This window comes from Mus caroli, chromosome 1 (assembly GCF_900094665.2).
Source record: "Mus caroli chromosome 1, CAROLI_EIJ_v1.1, whole genome shotgun sequence".
NCBI lineage: Eukaryota > Metazoa > Chordata > Mammalia > Rodentia > Muridae > Mus > Mus caroli.
The window spans coordinates 172,431,972-172,450,288 of NC_034570.1; the positions used below are offsets into that span (position 1 = coordinate 172,431,972).

Here is an 18,317-nt window from a genome sequence, read left to right on the forward strand (position 1 = left end):
TCGTGCATGGCACCTCACACCACAGTCCCCATCCTGGGGTGCAGACTCACTCGTGCATGGCACCTCACACCACAGTCCCCATCCTGGGGTGCAGATTCACTCGTGCATGGCACCTCACACCACAGTCCCCATCCTGGGGTGCAGTGCTTCTCTAGACCTAAGAATCATCTTGGTCCAGTTTGGGATCTACTTAAGAATGAATTTGTGAGTCACAGTTTGGAGTCTGAGGTTCTGCCTTTCTAAATCTCAGGATAAGCTCGTGTACCATCACAGTGAGTACTGAGACACGCATTCATATAAACAGCTGATTATTGCAGAGTGAATCTCTAATCTCAAGATCTTCACTTTGAAATTCCATGTTTTTTACATGTTTTAGGCATATTCTGAGATGTTTACCTTAATAGTAGATACTGTAACTAATAGTTTAAAATTATAAAGTAATAAAAGTATATTTTAAATTATATAATTACAGTTTTCTAAAGGTATTACCTACCCCCTTGTCTCTTTACAGTTTCTGCTTATGGCATTTATAATATATAACATACTCCTCAAGGATCTATATTCTGTATTTAATCCTTTCCACAGCAACATATAGTTGTTATTGCTAATTCCCATATTATAGATGTAGAAACAAATGTCTGTTCTTGGTGAAGTTATATAATATGTCCAAGGTCTCGCGGGAACTCTTAGTTCAGCTTGGATTTGAATCTGAATTTGAATTCATAACCTTTCTTACATTGTCTCCCAGGTCAAATGGGCTCTTTCTTCCTTTCTTTCTTTCCTTCTTTTTCTTCCTTTCTTCCTTTCTTCTCCCTTCCCTCTTCCTTTCTTCTTCCTTCCTTCTTTTCTTTCTTTCTTTCTTTCTTTCTTTCTTTCTTTCTTTCTTTCTTTCTTTCTTTCTTTTTCTTTTTCAAGATTTATTTACTTATTATATGTAAGTACACTGTAGCTGTCTTCAGACACTCCAGAAGAGGACGTCAGACCTCATTACGGGTGGTTGTGAGCCACCATGTGGTTGCTGGGATTTGAGCTCAGAACCTTCAGAAGAGCAGTCAGTGTTCTTAAACACTGAGCCATCTCTCCAGCCCAGGCTCCTTCTTAAAATTAGCTTTTTTTTTAAAAGTTAGCATTTGTGTGTGTGTGTGTGTGTGTGTGCATGTGTGTGCTGGTGCACATATCTCTACCATAGTAAAAGTGTGGAGACCAGAGGAAAACTCTTGTGAGTTGGCTCTCTTTCCACCAAGTGAGTTTCAGAGATTTAACTCCAGTTCTCAGGCAAGTACTTTTACTTACAGGCCCCAAATTAGCTTCTTACAGATGGCATCTGGGGTCAGAGAGGCAGCTCAGTTGGTGAAGTGCCTGCTGAGCAAGTAGAGGAGCTGAGTTTGGAGCCTCAGCATGGTGTAAAAGCTGGGTACACGGGCAACATCTGTGATGGAAGAACTGAGGGGAACGCTGATGGAGACAGGCAGAGCCCTGCAGCACAGTGGCCTTGTAGTCTGGCCAGGCAGGTTCACTGAGTAACTCCTACTCTGTCTGCGTGACCCCTTCCTCCCAAGGCTCAGTCAGGGGCCATGCAGAGGAGGGGACAAAAAGACTTTAAGAGTTAGAAACAGTGACTACAAGGAAGCAGTGTTTTCCAGATGTAACAGGGCATTTACATAGAGGAACTCATTGCAGTTATGACAACATGCATAAAACCTGTGCAGTCTCAAGGCAGACAAAATCCCAGGCTGGGGAAAGGAGTTGGGCATGCAGTCCCTAGCTGAGGAGCTGTTGCGAATTGACAGCTTCTGGGAGAGGCGAGTCAGTTTTCTTTAAGGGTATGACCCCTGGTAGGTTGGCCCTCCTCCAGTGGAAGGCACCCAGCCAGGAACACATGAGCAGCACAAATTGTACTTGATTTTTTTAAAGTGGGAGAAGGCTCAGCAGTTGAAAGGATATACTGCTCTTCCAGAGAGCCTGAGTTCTATTCCCACACTCGGGTCTGGTGGCTTATAACTGCCTATAATTCCAGCTTTAGGGGATCTGAATCCCCTAGCCCCTGTAGGCACTTATATTTATGTACACATACTCACACACATAATTAAAAATAAAACCCTCTTTTAAGAAAAAGGACACAAAGTTGGGTGGGTAGGGAAGGAGGTATGGCTCTGAGAGGAATTGGACAAGGGTTGAATATGATCAAACTTCATCACACAAAGCTCAAAAAATTAATAGAAACGAGGGGGAGGGGTGATCAAGGGAGACACCCATTGTTGGCCTCTGGTCTTTCATGCTGGCATGCATGCACATATACAATGTATACACGTGCACCAGCACTACGCGGCTACCCGTTTTACAAGCAGGTCTTTGTAAAACTGCCTCCAGGATCACTGTGTGCTTAGTGTGTAGGAACCACTGGGATTAAAAATACTAATTCTTAGGTTTTCTCTCCACGAGGTTCTACGGTGGGCCAAGGAGTGTGTGTTTTGGATTCTACGCAGGTGATTGTGGGAGAGCAGAGCAGGGTTGGAGGAGCACCAGAGCACCAGTCTTGGTGTGCAAGGGCTGGCTCAGGTTGTATTGAAGATGGGAGTGTGACTGTTTAAAATGACAGCCCAGTAAGTGCTTCTTTTATTTTTCTTTAGGAGCAACGCTTAAAGTTTTTAAAACAGCAAGATCAACGTCAACAGCAACAAGCTGCTGAACAGGAGAAACTTAAGAGGCTTAGAGAAATAGCTGAAAGTCAGGAAGCTAAGCTTAAGAAAGTGAGAGCGCTAAAGGGCCATGTGGAGCAAAAGAGGCTGAGCAACGGAAAACTCGGTGTGTAACTCGCGGAGAGGCCACATTTGGAATTATTTTGGCATAAGAAATCAGAGCGACTCAGGATGTTTGTATGGATTTGTACTGAGAATAAGTGTATTTAAAGAAAATTTGAAGAGAATAATTTGCTGTAATTTTGATGTTGCAAGTTCCTCTTGGTTGAAGTTAGCATTGATTTTTTTTTTTTTTGGTAAGATTTTAAAATTATATCTTTAAATTATATTTTTCTTAAATTCTTGATCAAGAATTTAATGAAGATATTTTTGTTTATATGGTACCTCTAGTTATTGTATTGCCATATTATTAAAAATTAATGTTTTAGTGATTCAGTCACTATTTTTTTTTTTTTTTTTTTGGTTTTTTGAGACAGGGTTTCTCTGTGTAGCCCTGGCTGTCCTGGAACTCACNCTGTAGACCAGGCTGGCCTCGAACTCAGAAATCCGCCTACCTCTGCCTCCCGAGTGCTGGGATTAAAGGCATGCGCCACCACGCCCGGCTCTATTCAGTCACTATTTGCCATTACAAAATTGAAAGCAAAAGTTCTAAAGAAATTTGATTTCCAAAATTTAGATTTAATGTTTACTATGTAATATTCACTATATAATTTCTTCGGGGTCTTCAAATGTCTGCATCTAGACAGAAATGCAGGTGTTAGTGATGTCTGTGTTGATTCCAGTTGCTTCTAAAAGTAGGTTGCTCCTAGGACATTTTCAGAGAGCTCTCTACTTACTAGAAAGTTCATTTTAAAGCTCGACTGCCTGGGAAGTAGTTCTTTCTTACTTCCGGCCCTCTCTGCTCTAGTGGAGGAGATTGAACAGATGAATAGCTTGTTCCAGCAGAAGCAGAGGGAGCTGGTTCTGGCTGTGTCGAAAGTGGAGGAGCTGACAAGGCAGCTGGAGATGCTGAAGAACGGCAGGATCGATGGCCACCACGACAACCAGTCGGCCGTGGCTGAGCTGGACCGCCTTTACAAGGAGCTGCAGGTATGTGTGGCTCCCTTCTGAATGCAGTGGGCACTCGTCCCTAGAAACAGAAGCTGTCCGCAGAAAGTGACCATAACGTTTGGACTTTAGCTGCTTTTCCTTAAGGAGGGTGGAAATGGGAGTCCAGAATAAACTTTAGATGCCTCAAACAGGAAATTTGAGGCATAACCACAGCCAGTGGTCTGGCACAGATGTCATTAAGTTTAAACCAGGAGGGAGCACCTTACATTTTTGGATATTATGTAATAGTTAACCATGTGATTGCCTCCTGAAGGTGCTTTTCTTTCTTTTCCTTGGTTATCTTTTTTTTCCCCTTCCTGTTTTGTTCAGTTAAGAAACAAACTGAACCAAGAGCAGAATGCCAAACTGCAACAACAGAGGGAGTGTTTGAATAAGCGCAATTCAGAAGTGGCAGTCATGGATAAACGCGTCAATGAGCTGAGGGACCGGCTGTGGAAGAAGAAGGCAGCACTGCAGCAGAAAGAGAATCTCCCGGTGAGTGAGTGGGCGAGTGGGCGAGTGGGCGAGTGGGCTGTTGGACTCGGGCCTGGGGAGGGGAAGCTGCATCTTCAGAATCCATCCAGCTGTGCTGAGAGGACCGTGCAGTGCTGTGCCTACCAAAGATGATCTGTTAGCTTCTCACGTTCAGCTCTTACCTGTGCTGCTTACCTTTTCTTCCTGACACTTGCAGCAAGGTTGTAGCAGAGTTCCATGGGCAGTGGATCTGTTGGGGACATTTTTATAGACTCTGTGGCTAAATTCTGAAAGTGCTGATCCTGAAATTTCAGTCTTATGAATTCAGTCATCCAGTAAGACGTATAATATTAAAAGATTTGTGCTTTTTAACTAAGGTTTCACCTGATGGAAATCTTCCCCAACAAGCAGTGTCAGCCCCAAGTCGTGTGGCTGCTGTAGGCCCTTACATCCAGTCATCCACTATGCCACGGATGCCCTCCAGACCCGAGCTGCTCGTGAAGCCAGCCCTGCCTGATGGTTCCTTGGTCATGCAGTCAGCAGAGGGGCCAATGAAGATACAGACACTGCCCAATATGAGGTCTGGGGCTGCTTCACAAAGTAAAGGTAAAAGTGGGCTCTCTCCACGTCCTTCACAGTCAGCGCTCCCCATCCCACTCTGTTTTCCAGTTTTGAGTATTTTCAAAGTTGTTTTCATATTACCTCCCTATGTTAAAATCTCAAGTTCCTTTGTTCTTTGTCAGTGATTTTAACCTTACCCAATATAGTTCAAATCAGGATAAAATCTAAGTTATTTCAGAAATGACCTTGCAGGATGTCTGGTGATCTCCCTTAAGTCCATCATTCTCTGTAGAGGTTGAGGCAGGAGGATTTTGTTTTGGGAGCAACCTGGGACTATACAGTAGGATAGTATCTCAGAAAAGAGAAAGAAAACAAACAGTTCTTGTTATGAATGAAAGCTTGGTCTGATGTTTACCAAGTGAGGTCTTTTCATCGTGTGTGAAGAGACGGTATACATAAGTCAGCAATGCCATTGTTACAGAAGTGAGTTGTGAATCCATTCTCTTTAGAACAGTGTTAAAGATTCATGAGCTTTTCTGCATGCACATCGCTTGCTGACAGATTTTAGAATAAAGGTAAAGACCTGGGAGTTGTAAAGGTGAGGCCAGCCAAGGCTCCACGCTTTAGTTGTCCTTGTATTCTGTGTAGTCAACAGGTACATGCAGAGGTACAACGTGCAAGCTGGACTTTCGTAATGGAAGGGTAGCTGACAGGAGAGTGTGAGGAAGTGCAGGGTCAGCGTTCTTACCATTTAAGTAACCATTATGTTTTCTTCTTTGTATCATTTATATATATATATATATATATATATATATATATATATATATATATAAACTGTTTCTAAAGTATTTGTTGTTTTGCCATAGTTATTACTATGAAGCATTAATAATATTAATTTTCTAAGATGAAAAAGCCATGGCATATTTGTGTGTGTGTTTGTGTGTCTGTGTCTGTGTTTTGTTGTTGCTGTTTTTGAGGTGGAATCTTGCTATATATAGACCAGGCTGGCCTTGTACTCACAGAGATCCACCTGTCTCTACCTCCTGAGTGCTGGGGTTAAAGGCATGTGACACCACCCCTGTCTGGTATTTGAAACATTACTACTAGTGTAGAAAATCATAAACACTCTAAATAGTGAAAGCTGGATTGGAGTTATGAGCGCTCGTTTACTGAGCCATCATCATTAAAGCATTGTTTATAAGATCTATATTACAAGCCTCAACCTGCTGAATTGGAATTTGTCTCTGGGTGATGCTCATGCTTCCTCACAGTCAAGGATAATGAAATGGGGCTTTTCTGGTTCAGGCCGGCTTTCTCTTTGCTTTGGCTACTTGTAAACTGCATGAGTAAGGTGGAAAACCTAAAAGCAAACCAAAACCTAACATAGGTGCTTTCTAACAGCAAAACCAAAACCTAACATAGGTGTTTCTATATAAATTTACTGGGAGTCTGTGTGCTCAAACTGTAAAGCTCTTTCTAGAGATTAAAAGTCTTAGCAGTCAAGTGAACTGAACTAGTGAAGTGCCCTTGAATGTGAGTGACTTCTGGCTCCTTTCTGCATTCTAGGCTCTAAAGCTCACCCAGCTAGCCCTGACTGGAACCCTTCCAATGCCGACCTCTTGCCCAGCCAAGGCTCTGCTGTACCCCAGAGTGCTGGAAATGCTCTGGACCAAGGTGAGGCTTGTTGTGCCACCTCTGAGCATTTTGCTTTGACTTCTAAAAGGTAGTCTTTGTACCTTTTCTAGCTGGCTCCTCTTCAGTTGGTTAAGACCAGGGACAGTTTATTTATGAAAGCACTTAGCCGGCCTGGTGTTGAGAGAGATCTAGGAGAAAGAAACAGGAATGATAAGCAGTTTTATTCTAAACAGTTTGAATATTGAGCTGGGTTTTTTCTTTGTCTTTAGTTGATGATGGGGAGATTGCTGTGAGGGAGAAAGAGAAGAAAGTGCGTCCCTTTTCCATGTTTGACACAGTGGACCAATGTGCTGCCCCACCCTCCTTTGGTACCCTGAGGAAAAACCAGAGCAGCGAGGACATCTTGCGGGATGCTCAGGTACTTAGCACTGTCTCGGCTGCTATCACCTAATTTGTTTCTCTAGTACATTTTTAAAGAAAAGATTTTAAAGTATTGTCTGTGAGGGAGAACAAAAATATAATATTTAGAACATTGGAAAATACAGTGGGTGTCTGTTATGTCCATTTCTGCTGTTTAGTCATGATTGTACACTGCCACCCTATTGGGGGTGGCTGGCATATTTGCTGCTGGGTCACAGGTTTTTGCAATTGTCGGACGTGTGCAAGCACACCAAGGAAGACTGTATCCCTCCAGATGTTTTATTTCTTTGAGATCTGATAAATGAGCATAGTGGCTCACATCTTCTTTCCAACACTGAAGAGGCTGAGGCAGAAGGGCTGCCTCAGATTGGAAGCTAGGCTGGGATGCAGTGTGAGATTCTGTCTCAGAGGACGAAAGTGCAACTGAAACCCTTGAACTCTGGCACCAAAGTCATGTCAAAGACATGACGGTGACCTTCAGTGAACTGGGGATCTTAACTTAGGATGAATGGGCCTGTGGATGAGTGCTGCGAGTTAGCGGATTTTCAAGTGCTTACAACTCAGGAATTGCAGGTTTTGGTATGGTTTTTTGAGACTCTCTTTTGTTCTGTAGCTAAGACTGGTCTCAAACTTGTCCTTTAGCCTTAGCTAGAATTTCAGACGTGCAGAATTGATGCCCTCCATGGATATGAATGATGTCAGTAAAGAGTTTTGCCCTGCTGGGAAGCAAGACTAGGAGGGAGTCATGGGGTTGGGGGAGGAATTACATTATGTCACTCTAAGATATATTAACCTGATTTTAATATTTGATTTAAAGTTTAATGATTTTAAAATGTGGAAGCAATGTTTTGTCCACTTTTCTTTTGTTGTTGTTGTTGGTTTTTTGAGACAGGGTTTCTCTGTGTAGCCCTGGCTGTCCTGGAACTCACTCTGTAGACCAGGCTGGCCTCAAACTCAGAAATCTGCCTGCCTCTGCCTCCCGAGTGCTGGGATTAAAGGCATTCACCACCACACCCAGCCTTGTCCACTTTTCATGGTCGTGTCCAGTGTGCAGGAATATATTTATATATGCATGTTCACATATATAGGTGCATATACGTGCCCATGGGTGTGGAGGTCCAAGGTTGATGTTGGGAGGTTTCTTCAGTTGCTATTCTACCTTATTCTTCGAGGTAGGGTCTCTCAGTAAGTAACACTCAGTTTGCTGATATGACTGGTCTCACTAGATAGCTCGTAGGCTGGAACTAGATCGTGCTCTCATTCATCGTTTACAAGGTTCTGGGAGACCAAATTCCAGTCCACTTGTTTTGTTGCAACTGCTTTAGCCCTTGAGCTAGCTGGAGACCCAAGAGCTGATGTTTTTATAGTATGTACTTGTATTTGTGACGTGAGCTGACAAATTGTATTGTGTATACTTTTGTACAGTATTTTAACTTCCTTGCTGTGTATACTGTGTGTTACAGGCTGTAAATAAAAATGTAGCTAAAGTACCACCTCCCGTTCCTACAAAGCCAAAACAGATTAATTTGCCTTACTTTGGACAAACGGCTCAGTCACCTTCTGACATGAAACCAGATGGAAATCCTCAGCAATTGCCAATAGCTGCTACATCCATGGGGGCTAAGCTCAAGCCAGCAGGGCCACAGGCAAGGATGCTGCTGTCTCCTGGTGCCCCTTCAGGTGGTCAGGACCAAGTCCTGTCTCCAGCATCTAAGCAAGAAAGTCCTCCTGCTGCTGCAGTCCGGCCCTTCACGCCCCAGCCGTCCAAGGACACCTTCCCTCCAGCCTTTCGAAAACCCCAGACTGTGGCAGCAAGCTCCATCTATTCCATGTACACCCAGCAACAGGCACCAGGAAAAAACTTCCAGCAGGCTGTGCAGAGTGCCTTGACCAAGACGCACCCCAGGGGCCCCCACTTTTCAAGTGGTAAGGTTCCATTTGTTTGTATTTTTAAGAGGGTTGTACCGCTGTGCATGTGCAGGTCAGAGGGCAGCTGGTCGGGTCTCTCCTTCCATGGGGAGCTCCAAGGATAGGACTCAGGCTGTGTGAGACTTGCATGGTAAGCACTTTTATATACGATCGTCTCACCCAGCCCTTGATTTAAGGTAAGGTTCTTTGGTTTCATTTTTTACCAGTTTTAGGCTTAAGTCCCATGCCAAGCTACTGGTAGACAGTAAAGTGCCAGGTCTCTAGTTAGACAGAAACTTTGGTTGTAAGAATTTGAGCTGTGCTCTGGCTTAGCGGGAGCTTAGTGGAGTGTCTGCTATGTGTTACGACTACAGTAGTCACTGCAGGCCCTGCCTAGTCTACATATACAGTTACAGCTAGGATAGTACACCCCACAGAAGGCAATATAGAAAAGCAAAGATTTATTATCATTTTGGAGAAGTCGAGGCAGAAACTCAAGCAACTGGTCACATTGTAGCCAAAGTCAAGAGCAGAGAGAAATCACTGAACCCACTGTGCCTGCTGGTTCTCAGGTAGCTCTTTTCTGTCTTACATAGTTCAGGACCCACTACCTAGGAACGTGTTACACACAGTGGGCTGGCCCTGCCTACATCAGGAAACAATAAAGACTCCCCGCAGACATGCCCAGCAGCCGGCCTGATCTAGGTAGTGACCTGCTTGAGGCTCTGTTCAACTGTGTTGTCTAGGTTGTGGCAAGTTGAGAGTTACAAACTAGCCATGACAGACAAATTGGGAGTCAGTTCTGAAGGAAGTCACTGATGTGGGGAAACAGGGTCACAGAAGGAGGTCACTGATGTGGGGACACGGGGTCACAGAAACCTGTATCCTTACTGTTTGCTGCTTGGCTGTTGTTGGTATGTGGGGGATGGGATGATTACGTTGTCTCTGAATTTTTAAAAGCAACGTTCTCTTGTACTCTAAGCTATTCTAATGAGGAGATTGCCACTAAATAAATATGAAGCTATAATAAAATTAGTTTGTGTTAAACATGCATAGTCTGGATAGTTGAGAGTTTTTTTTCTGACTTGTTGGTTATATTATAGGGCTAGAGTAAAATGGACCATGATTTAATTGATTGAAATGACTTTGTAGTTATGAAATAAGCATGTAATTGTGGTTTAAAGCTATCATAACAGATATTAAAGTGTCAGTGTACTGCTACCTCTTAGTCTTTTCAGTAATCCTTAGTCAATATTGCTAATGTAATAAATCAGATTATTTTGACATAATTGGAATGTTTCAGGGTATTGTCTTTGGGAAAGACTAGTGGCTCTCAGTTTTGTGAGCCAAATATGCTTTCTCACATTGGTCAACATTCGAATGGTGTTTAAGATGGGTAGTATATATGTAGACAGATTACCAACCTCGGGTGTGGTTTCCTTCTTACTGTTTCATAGCACACAGTGCATGCTATCATCAATGGAGATTTTGATTCTGTAGTAAATGCAAAGATGAAAATTCTTGCTTTAAGTAACATTTTTTTATTTAAAGAAGTTAAGTGTATGTGAGGGAGATAATGTAGTAGCTATGAAGTGAAGGGAGACTTGGCTTACCGTTAGCTGTGTTCTTACCAGTTTTGCCTAATTAGCACTAACCTAATTTCCCTTTTTCTCTTCACCAATTAGTGTATGGCAAGCCTGTGATAGCTGCTGCCCAGAATCCACAACAGCAGCCAGAGAACATTTACTCCTGTAGCCAGGGGAAGCCTGGCAGTCCGGAGCCCGAGACAGAGCCCGTTTCTTCAGTTCATGAGAGCCATGAAAACGAAAGGATTCCTCGACCACTCAGCCCAACAAAATTACTGCCTTTCTTGTCTAACCCTTATCGAAACCAGAGCGATGCTGACTTAGAAGCCCTGAGGAAAAAATTGTCGAATGCACCACGGCCACTAAAGAAACGTAGCTCCATTACAGAACCAGAAGGCCCTAATGGGCCAAATATTCAGAAACTTTTGTATCAGAGGACCACCATAGCTGCCATGGAGACCATCTCAGTCCCGTCATACCCAGCTAAGTCACCAGGCTCAGTGACTGTCAATCCAGATAGCTCAGTTGAAATCCCAAATCCATATTTACATGTGGAGCCAGAGAAGGAGGTGGGCTCTTTAGTCCCTGAACCACTGTCCCCAGAGGATATGGGGAATGCCAGTACAGAGAACAGTGACGTGCCAGCTCCTTCTCCAGGCCTTGAGTATGTGTCTGAGGGAGTCACGGACAGCAGTACAAATCTGCAGAATAACATAGAAGAAACAAACCCAGAGGCTCCCCACTTACTTGAAGTATACCTAGAAGAATACCCCCCATACCCACCCCCTCCATACCCATCTGGGGGACCAGAGCTGTCTGAAGAAGACTCCGCACGTATGCGCCCACCTGAGATCACCGGGCAGGTGTCTCTGCCTCCTGTAAGTAACATAGTGTCCCGGTTCATCCAGGAGACCTTCCCTTGGGCTACTCGTCATGGGGGCTGTTCTCAGTTTGTCTTTTTACCTTATGATCTAACCCTTGGCATGAAGTGGATCTCTGTAGTCTTGGGTTTTGACAGCATTGGAGCTCATTTATGGTGAGCTATGTATCCCAGTCTTCCCCTACCCCCTCTTATAAAAGAGAGTCTCACTTAGTTGCCAGACAGGCCTTGTGCCTCTGGAATAGCTGAGACCCAAACCTTTACCACCAAACCACCCTCAGGGTAGGAGTGATAGATGCCGTAACATGTACATGAAAAACACTGCTATATTTTGGTGTGTGGGGGTTCTTTATACAGGAAACATTTTTCTTCTCTTATCTGTACGGGCTGCCTCTTTTCTCTCGCTGAAGGTGCGCTAGGGAGATGCTGGGTTGGAAACACCCGGCCAGGTTCCCGCAGCTTCGAGGCGGGGCCTGCAGTGTCTTCTCATTGTTGGGCTGCTGCTCTCTAAGCTTTGATTTCTCTGTCCATGCGGTGTTAAGATTTTATTTTTATTTTTCATTTTATGTACATTAGTGTTTTGCCTACTTGTATAAACATGCATTGTGTGAGTGCGTAGTGCTCAAGGAGTCCAGAAGAGAGTGCCAGGTCCCTTGGAACTGGAGTTACAGATGCCTGTAAGCTACCATGTGGCTGCTGGGAACTGAACCAGGGTCTTCTGCAACAGCAGCCAGTGGTCTTAACTGCTGAGCTGCCTCGCCAACCCCTGAAGTGCATTTTTAAATGAAATAGTAGGTTGAATCTTAAACTTAAAACTGTTAAAATTTGGGGCTGGTGAGATGGCTCAGTGGGTAAGAGCACCCGAATGCTCTTCCGAAGGTTCGAAGTTCAAATCCCAGCAACCACATGGTGGCTCACAACCATCTGTAGTGAGATCTGATAAATCTTTAAAAAAAAAAAAACTGTTAAAATTTGAAGGAGAATTGGAGAGAGCAGGGCAGAGTGGGGCAGGAGAGAGAGCAGGGCAGAGTGGGGCAGGCTCTTCTGCCTTTCTTCCTGGACAGTGCTGTTTGGAAATCATTAGCAAGTACCAGTCTCTTGGGTCCCTCTTTCTGTAGAATCAAGTTCTCCTAAAACTATGTGTCTGGCTGGAAATGCCTTCTTTACTTCTTGACATATTAAAATTGTTCTGGAAGTTTATGTCACTCTGAAATAGGTGGGAGACTACCATAATCTCTAGCCTGCTTTTGTGTAGCTTAGTCAGAAGTCGTTTTTGTTTCTTTAGACACAAAATAGAATGTTGAACTGTGACTTTAAAACACAGTAAAAACCACCTGGCACTTTTGAATGATTATTTAAGTGGGTTTTGTATGCCTGATCCCATATTTTACATGAGTTTGTACTTCCTTTAGAAGAGCCTCTTATTTTCTTCCTAGGAAACCGACTGCTCTTTCCTTCCTGTCTTACATGAGTAGATGCTGTGTTGTATGTGTTTCTTTGACAGTGAGTGGCTAGGTGTTTGCCTCCTGGAGCATCCGAAGGCTGTTAGCACAGCCTTAGGCTCACTGTACAGTCTAACACGTAGTCTTTCTATCTGCAAGGTATAGTATTTGTTACTTAAAAGTTCCGACTCTTCACATCTGAGATCAAAATGAAAAAGGGGTAGGATGGTTCAGTGGGCAAAGGCACTTGCCATGAAAACTGACAACCTGAGTTCTATTTCTGGCACACACATTGTAGACAGAACTGACTCCTGATGTTCTTTGACTTCCACACTTGCACTGTGACACATGAGTGTGCACGCCCCAAACACCCCCACACACATAAATAAATAGATGTAATTTATGAAGTCTGATGTCTCTCTCTCTCTCTCTCCCTCTCTGTCTGTGTGTGTGTGTGTGTATGTGTGTGTATGTGTGTGTGTGTGTGTGTGTGTGTGTGTGTGTGTGTGTTTTAAAATCCCGCTTCATACAATGAAAAGAACTACTGCTTGGGCCTTTAAAGTCTACTTACTAACTTGTCCTAAGATGTAAAGTTCTCACTCAGTGTATGTAGTTATAATTAATCATCTTTATTATTTAGCCTAGTAATTTGCTTGTACCTTAATAAGGATTATGGTATGAAATACTAGGAAGGGCTTACCTAGATTCAAATTCTAGTCCTGATGTTTTCTGGCTATGTGTCTTTCCTTCTGTGTGCAATAAGCATGACTAGGTTTTTAATCACTTGTGTATGTGAGCTTTTATGAATCTGAGCATTGCCCAGTTTTCAAGTGAGGTTTTCTGCATTATACTCTTAGATAAGTGGTTTAGAAACAGTCTTATCTGGTTGTGGACCTCCATCAGAAACTAGTCAGCTTGCCACCAGATTTAGCTCACTCTGAGTGCCATAGCCAGGCACTAATGGCACACTCCTATCTCCCCAGGGTTAGAGAGGCTGAGGTAGGAAGATTGTAAGTTCAAAGCCAGCCTGGGCCACATGGTGAGCTCAGGCCAGCCTCAGCTAAATGTGAGGAAACTAAGTCTATAAATAAACCCAAGTAGTTATTCTTTTCACTACCTCAGTTGAACGCTGCCTCTGCCTGTGTTAATATCCCCCACACTTCCTTTACAGGGCAAAAGGACAAACTTGCGGAAAACTGGCTCCGAGCGGATTGCTCATGGGATGAGGGTGAAATTCAACCCCCTTGCTTTGCTGCTAGATTCATCTCTGGAGGGAGAGTTTGATCTTGTACAGAGAATTATCTATGAGGTAAGTTTCTTGACTATAACTTTGTATTTTATTTTAAAGCTCAAAATAGCTACTATAGTAAATCCTATTTTAAAATTTTCTTTTTTGGGGCTATGGTGTTGTGGAGAGGGATATTGAGCACGCTCTAAAATAGGCTGTGTTATTTTAAGAATGTGGCTGTAAGATTTTGATAAGGTAGGAGTTGAGTTTACACTTGAAATACATTAGTGTACTTTGTTAGTGAGAACATTTCTCTCTGAAAGTTGCTCTGTATGCATTTGTACTCTATAATATTGCATTACAGTTGTGGTCTGTACTCTGAAATTTATTTTATTATTATTATTATTATTCTTTAAGACAGGGTCCTGAGATCAACCTTAAATTCATGATCCTCCTACCTCAGGCTCCTGAGTACTGGAAGCACAGGCATGGGCTACTGTTCCCAGAGCCTTTAAAATACTTTCACTTGGGTTTCTTTAACTTCCCATAGCAAATAGTATGTCTTATTAGAAACCAGTTTGTGGCAGGAATTGGAAGGAAGAACAGGGTAACTATAAGGATATAGTTTCTGATGGTATGATTTTTAAACAAAACCTTCTTGCAGTAAGTACTTAATTCAGCTAGGCTCTCTGCCCTATTGTTAGGATTTTTCTTTACAGTTTTCTTGGCTCCTCTGTTTCTTTCTTTCTTTCTTTCTTTTTTTTTTTTTTTTTTTTTTTTTTTTTTTTTTTTTTTTTTTTTGGTTTTAGAGCTTTATTGTAGAAAGGCAGGGGGAAAGAGAGAAGGTATAGGGGACGGGGGGAGACTCTGGCCATGGCCAAGAGGAGAGAAGGGGGAGGAGAGAGAGAGAAGGAAGGCTAGAGAGTAAGAGGTAAAAGCTTAGAGAGAGGCCCCTCTGTTTCACTTATGGTATTTAGAATGTCCCCAAATTTTCTGTTTTCTTGATCCTAAGAAGCCAGTTAGTAATGACAGTTAATGCGATATGAATTGGAGTGGCTCTCACCCTTTTTATTGGTGTGACAGGTTGATGACCCAAGCCTACCAAATGATGAGGGCATCACAGCTCTTCATAATGCTGTGTGTGCAGGCCACACAGAAATTGTGAAGTTCCTGGTACAGTTTGGTGTGAATGTAAACGCAGCAGATAGTGACGGATGGTAAGTTCTGTGTTCAAACTCCAGTCAGACATGAGCTGTGTGTATTGCTGTAGAAGCAGGCACAGAAACATGCCAGCGTGCTCCTTCCCGAGCTCCCCATTACTCTTGGAGGGCCTGTCCTCTTGTAGCAGCCATTTTGTTCAATTTTGGGAAGCAAATGGAGTTTAAAATTTTAATTAGCGTATACTGTAATAAATTCGCCAGCATCCTTCCTCTGTGCTTGTGGTGACTGAAGGCTGGATGGAGGATGGGGACTGTTGAGGTGGCTGCCAAGTGGACACAGGGCAGGTGGCATATACAGTGTGCATTCTCCAGACAAAGTGCTGAAGTCACACTGCAAGGGGGCAGGGCAGACAGAATGTTCCACCGTGCTACTCCGAGCAAGCCATGGTCTATAACTCACAAATAATTTGGAGCTCTGTTGATCTCCTATGTCATGATCCTTCAGAAAGTGAGCCTGTAAGAGACACAAGTTCTTTCTGTGGAGGAATATGAAAACTTTTTCTATAAGGACTGAAATGTTACCCTCTAATCTCCTCTTAAGTACTTTAACTTTATTAATTTGTTTTTTCTTTTAATGTTCTAATATCAGGTGCTCATGTAAAACCTATCATTCCAAGTGACTGCGTGATCATCTGTGAACACTGTTGCCTTTTTGTTAGATATTTGTGCTGTATAGCCTTATATGGTATTTGTAAATAAATGAACAAACCTTTTGTCCAAACCACGGGTGAGCTGTAGCTCAACAGTGGAGCACTTGTCTGGAATGAAGAGCCAGGGAGTCCCAGGACTGTGAGCATAGAAGGCGTAGAATAAATGCAAAAGAGAGAGGAGACACACAGGGAGACCCGACAGAAAAGCATGCAGACGAGGGGCCCAGACTGAAGGAGGCAAGAGGAGCAGAGGAATACTGTACCTTGAGAGCTAAGGAGCATGTCTCAAGCCAGTCTTCCGAGCTTGGAGATGGGAGATACCACAGATTTTCTTCTGTGGTGTTGATAAATTCCTGCTAACTCATTGCCTAAAATAGATCGGGGTGTGTGTGTGTGTGTGTGTGTGTGTGTGTGTGTGTTACAGTCACTATTCTGAGACTGTATTTTCAGAAATGATCTCAGCTATAGTCACTTTTCTACTTAGAATTTAACTTACAGTTTCAGCCAAAATTTACTTTGAGTTTTAAAAATATATGTAGCCTGTGAATGTAACCAGATTCCTTGAAAGTTGGTGTTGAAAAAGAATTGCAGGCATGTAGTTTAAAGATTCCTAGATTTTTTTTTTTTTTTCCCTGGCAGAAGTGATCAGGTTTCAGGGCTAGAGAGATAACCTAGTAGTAAGAACACTGGTTGTTCCCAGTCACCCACATCATAGTTCACAGCCATTGTACATAACTCCAGTTCCAGGATCTGACATCTTTTTCTGGTCTCCATGGACACCAGGCACATAAGAGATGCGCATAAGTACATGCAGGCAAAGCGTATACATGCAAAACTAAAATTTCAACAAGAAATGATTATAGGGTTGGGGAAATCCAGACAGAACCAGATCCACTTTTTTCTGTTCTTTTTAGGTCACAGTAAAGACGTTATTTCCTTGACTTTTCACACTGGCACTCAGCTGCTGTGCCCATTGGTCCATTGCTCCAGATATGTTCCTTTGTACCTGTAATTCTCTTATTGGTTCAGTGATCTGTCTTGATTGAACTAGTTTTTATAAGCTATTTGTGAGGCTGGTAGGTAAGAACCTGAGGAACTTTCTTCACAGGTAACTCACTACGTGGAGGTCCTTGAGCTTGGAGAAACGTTTCTAACCAGTTCCGTGTCTTACCTCACAGGACGCCATTGCATTGTGCTGCCTCCTGTAACAATGTCCAAGTGTGTAAGTTCCTGGTGGAGTCTGGAGCAGCTGTGTTTGCTATGACCTACAGTGACATGCAGACTGCTGCAGACAAGTGCGAGGAAATGGAGGAAGGCTACACACAGTGCTCCCAGTTTCTCTATGGTATGTAGCCAGTGTGGTCTGATGTGTTGGTTGCCGTATTTATTTACCCTGTCGCTCAGTGAGTATGGTGCTATTTGCTCTGCATAGTTCCAGATACTGAAATGAGGTCAGTCTAGGTCAGATATAGTGCAGCTTCTGAGTGTGTGCCTAAAGAGCTGTTGCCAGCGACATCGTCAACTATAGCTGACTGTTGCTGTTAATTAAGTCTTTGTATTCAAAAGACCTTCTCTATGGCTTTAGCACTTAGTGAGTTACAGCATGTTGGAAAACGAGATTAAGAAAAAATAAAGACAGCACATCGCATGGTTTGGAGTTTGGTTTTGTTTCATATTTTCTTGATACTGAGTTTATGATTTTGGTTACTGTCAAAAGATGCTGTACTTATCTAGGGCTGTACCTAGATACTGATCTCTGTTTAGAGAAAAATGGAAGTGAATTTGAGATCCATATGTGTTGGTTGTCTTTTATGTAAGGCTTTTTGTTGTTGTTGTTGTTTTGTTTAAACTACAGTTGAAGTTAATTTTTCTGTTCATTTTGGCTTGAGAGAATAGGAAATCAGAAGGGCTCAGGAGTCTAGATTGCTCAAGCTCTCCAAAGTTTCTTTCTTAACAACTATTGAAACAGCTTCTCGAAATTAAAGCACCGGTCTTTGCCCTCTCTGCCCAGCCATGTTCCTTGGGTGTTTCTGCCTTTTTCAGGATATAGGAGAGAAGAGAGGGAATTCTTGATGTCCACAAAGTTCCTGTCATCTAAGTGTGTTTTCTTTATTTTTCTCCTGTTTGTTTTGGGTGCTAGGTTTGAACCCAGGCCCTTATACTTAGTAGCAGGTCTTTATCACTGAGTGAACCCAGCCCTTGAAGCTGTGCAGATGTCGTCATTGAGATCTGTGATTGTGTTTTGTTTGTTTTCAACTTTGGACCAATCGAGTATTTTGACATTAACATTATTTGTAAATTTATATGTGATAGACTTTTTAAAGAGACATGAAGGATTTAATTTATATATGATGACTTCTTTAAAAAGACATGAAGGAAATTTGGTCATAGTCTTTTGATTCATAATTGTATCAGAGATGTCAAGGTTGATGATACAGGATAAAGGTTAATTACTGGTGATGGACTCAGATGCTCATCTAAGGGAGAAGAAAGTGACCTCGCGCATACAATATTACTGTTTTGTA

At 42.8% G+C, this 18,317-nt stretch overlaps 1 protein-coding gene across 1 annotated transcript in view; it reads left to right on the forward strand.

The window, feature by feature from the left end:
- The window catches only part of Tp53bp2 (tumor protein p53 binding protein 2), a 53,935-nt gene that overhangs the window by 30,263 nt on the left and 5,355 nt on the right, over positions 1-18,317 (forward strand). Inside the window, exons 6-16 of the mRNA XM_021163384.1 lie at positions 2,631-2,805; positions 3,607-3,788; positions 4,119-4,283; positions 4,640-4,868; positions 6,390-6,497; positions 6,728-6,876; positions 8,342-8,804; positions 10,472-11,250; positions 13,866-14,003; positions 15,006-15,139; positions 16,971-17,137. Coding sequence (XP_021019043.1) covers positions 2,631-2,805; positions 3,607-3,788; positions 4,119-4,283; positions 4,640-4,868; positions 6,390-6,497; positions 6,728-6,876; positions 8,342-8,804; positions 10,472-11,250; positions 13,866-14,003; positions 15,006-15,139; positions 16,971-17,137 — 2,689 coding nt within the window. The remainder of the gene's footprint in view (positions 1-2,630; positions 2,806-3,606; positions 3,789-4,118; positions 4,284-4,639; positions 4,869-6,389; positions 6,498-6,727; positions 6,877-8,341; positions 8,805-10,471; positions 11,251-13,865; positions 14,004-15,005; positions 15,140-16,970; positions 17,138-18,317) is intronic.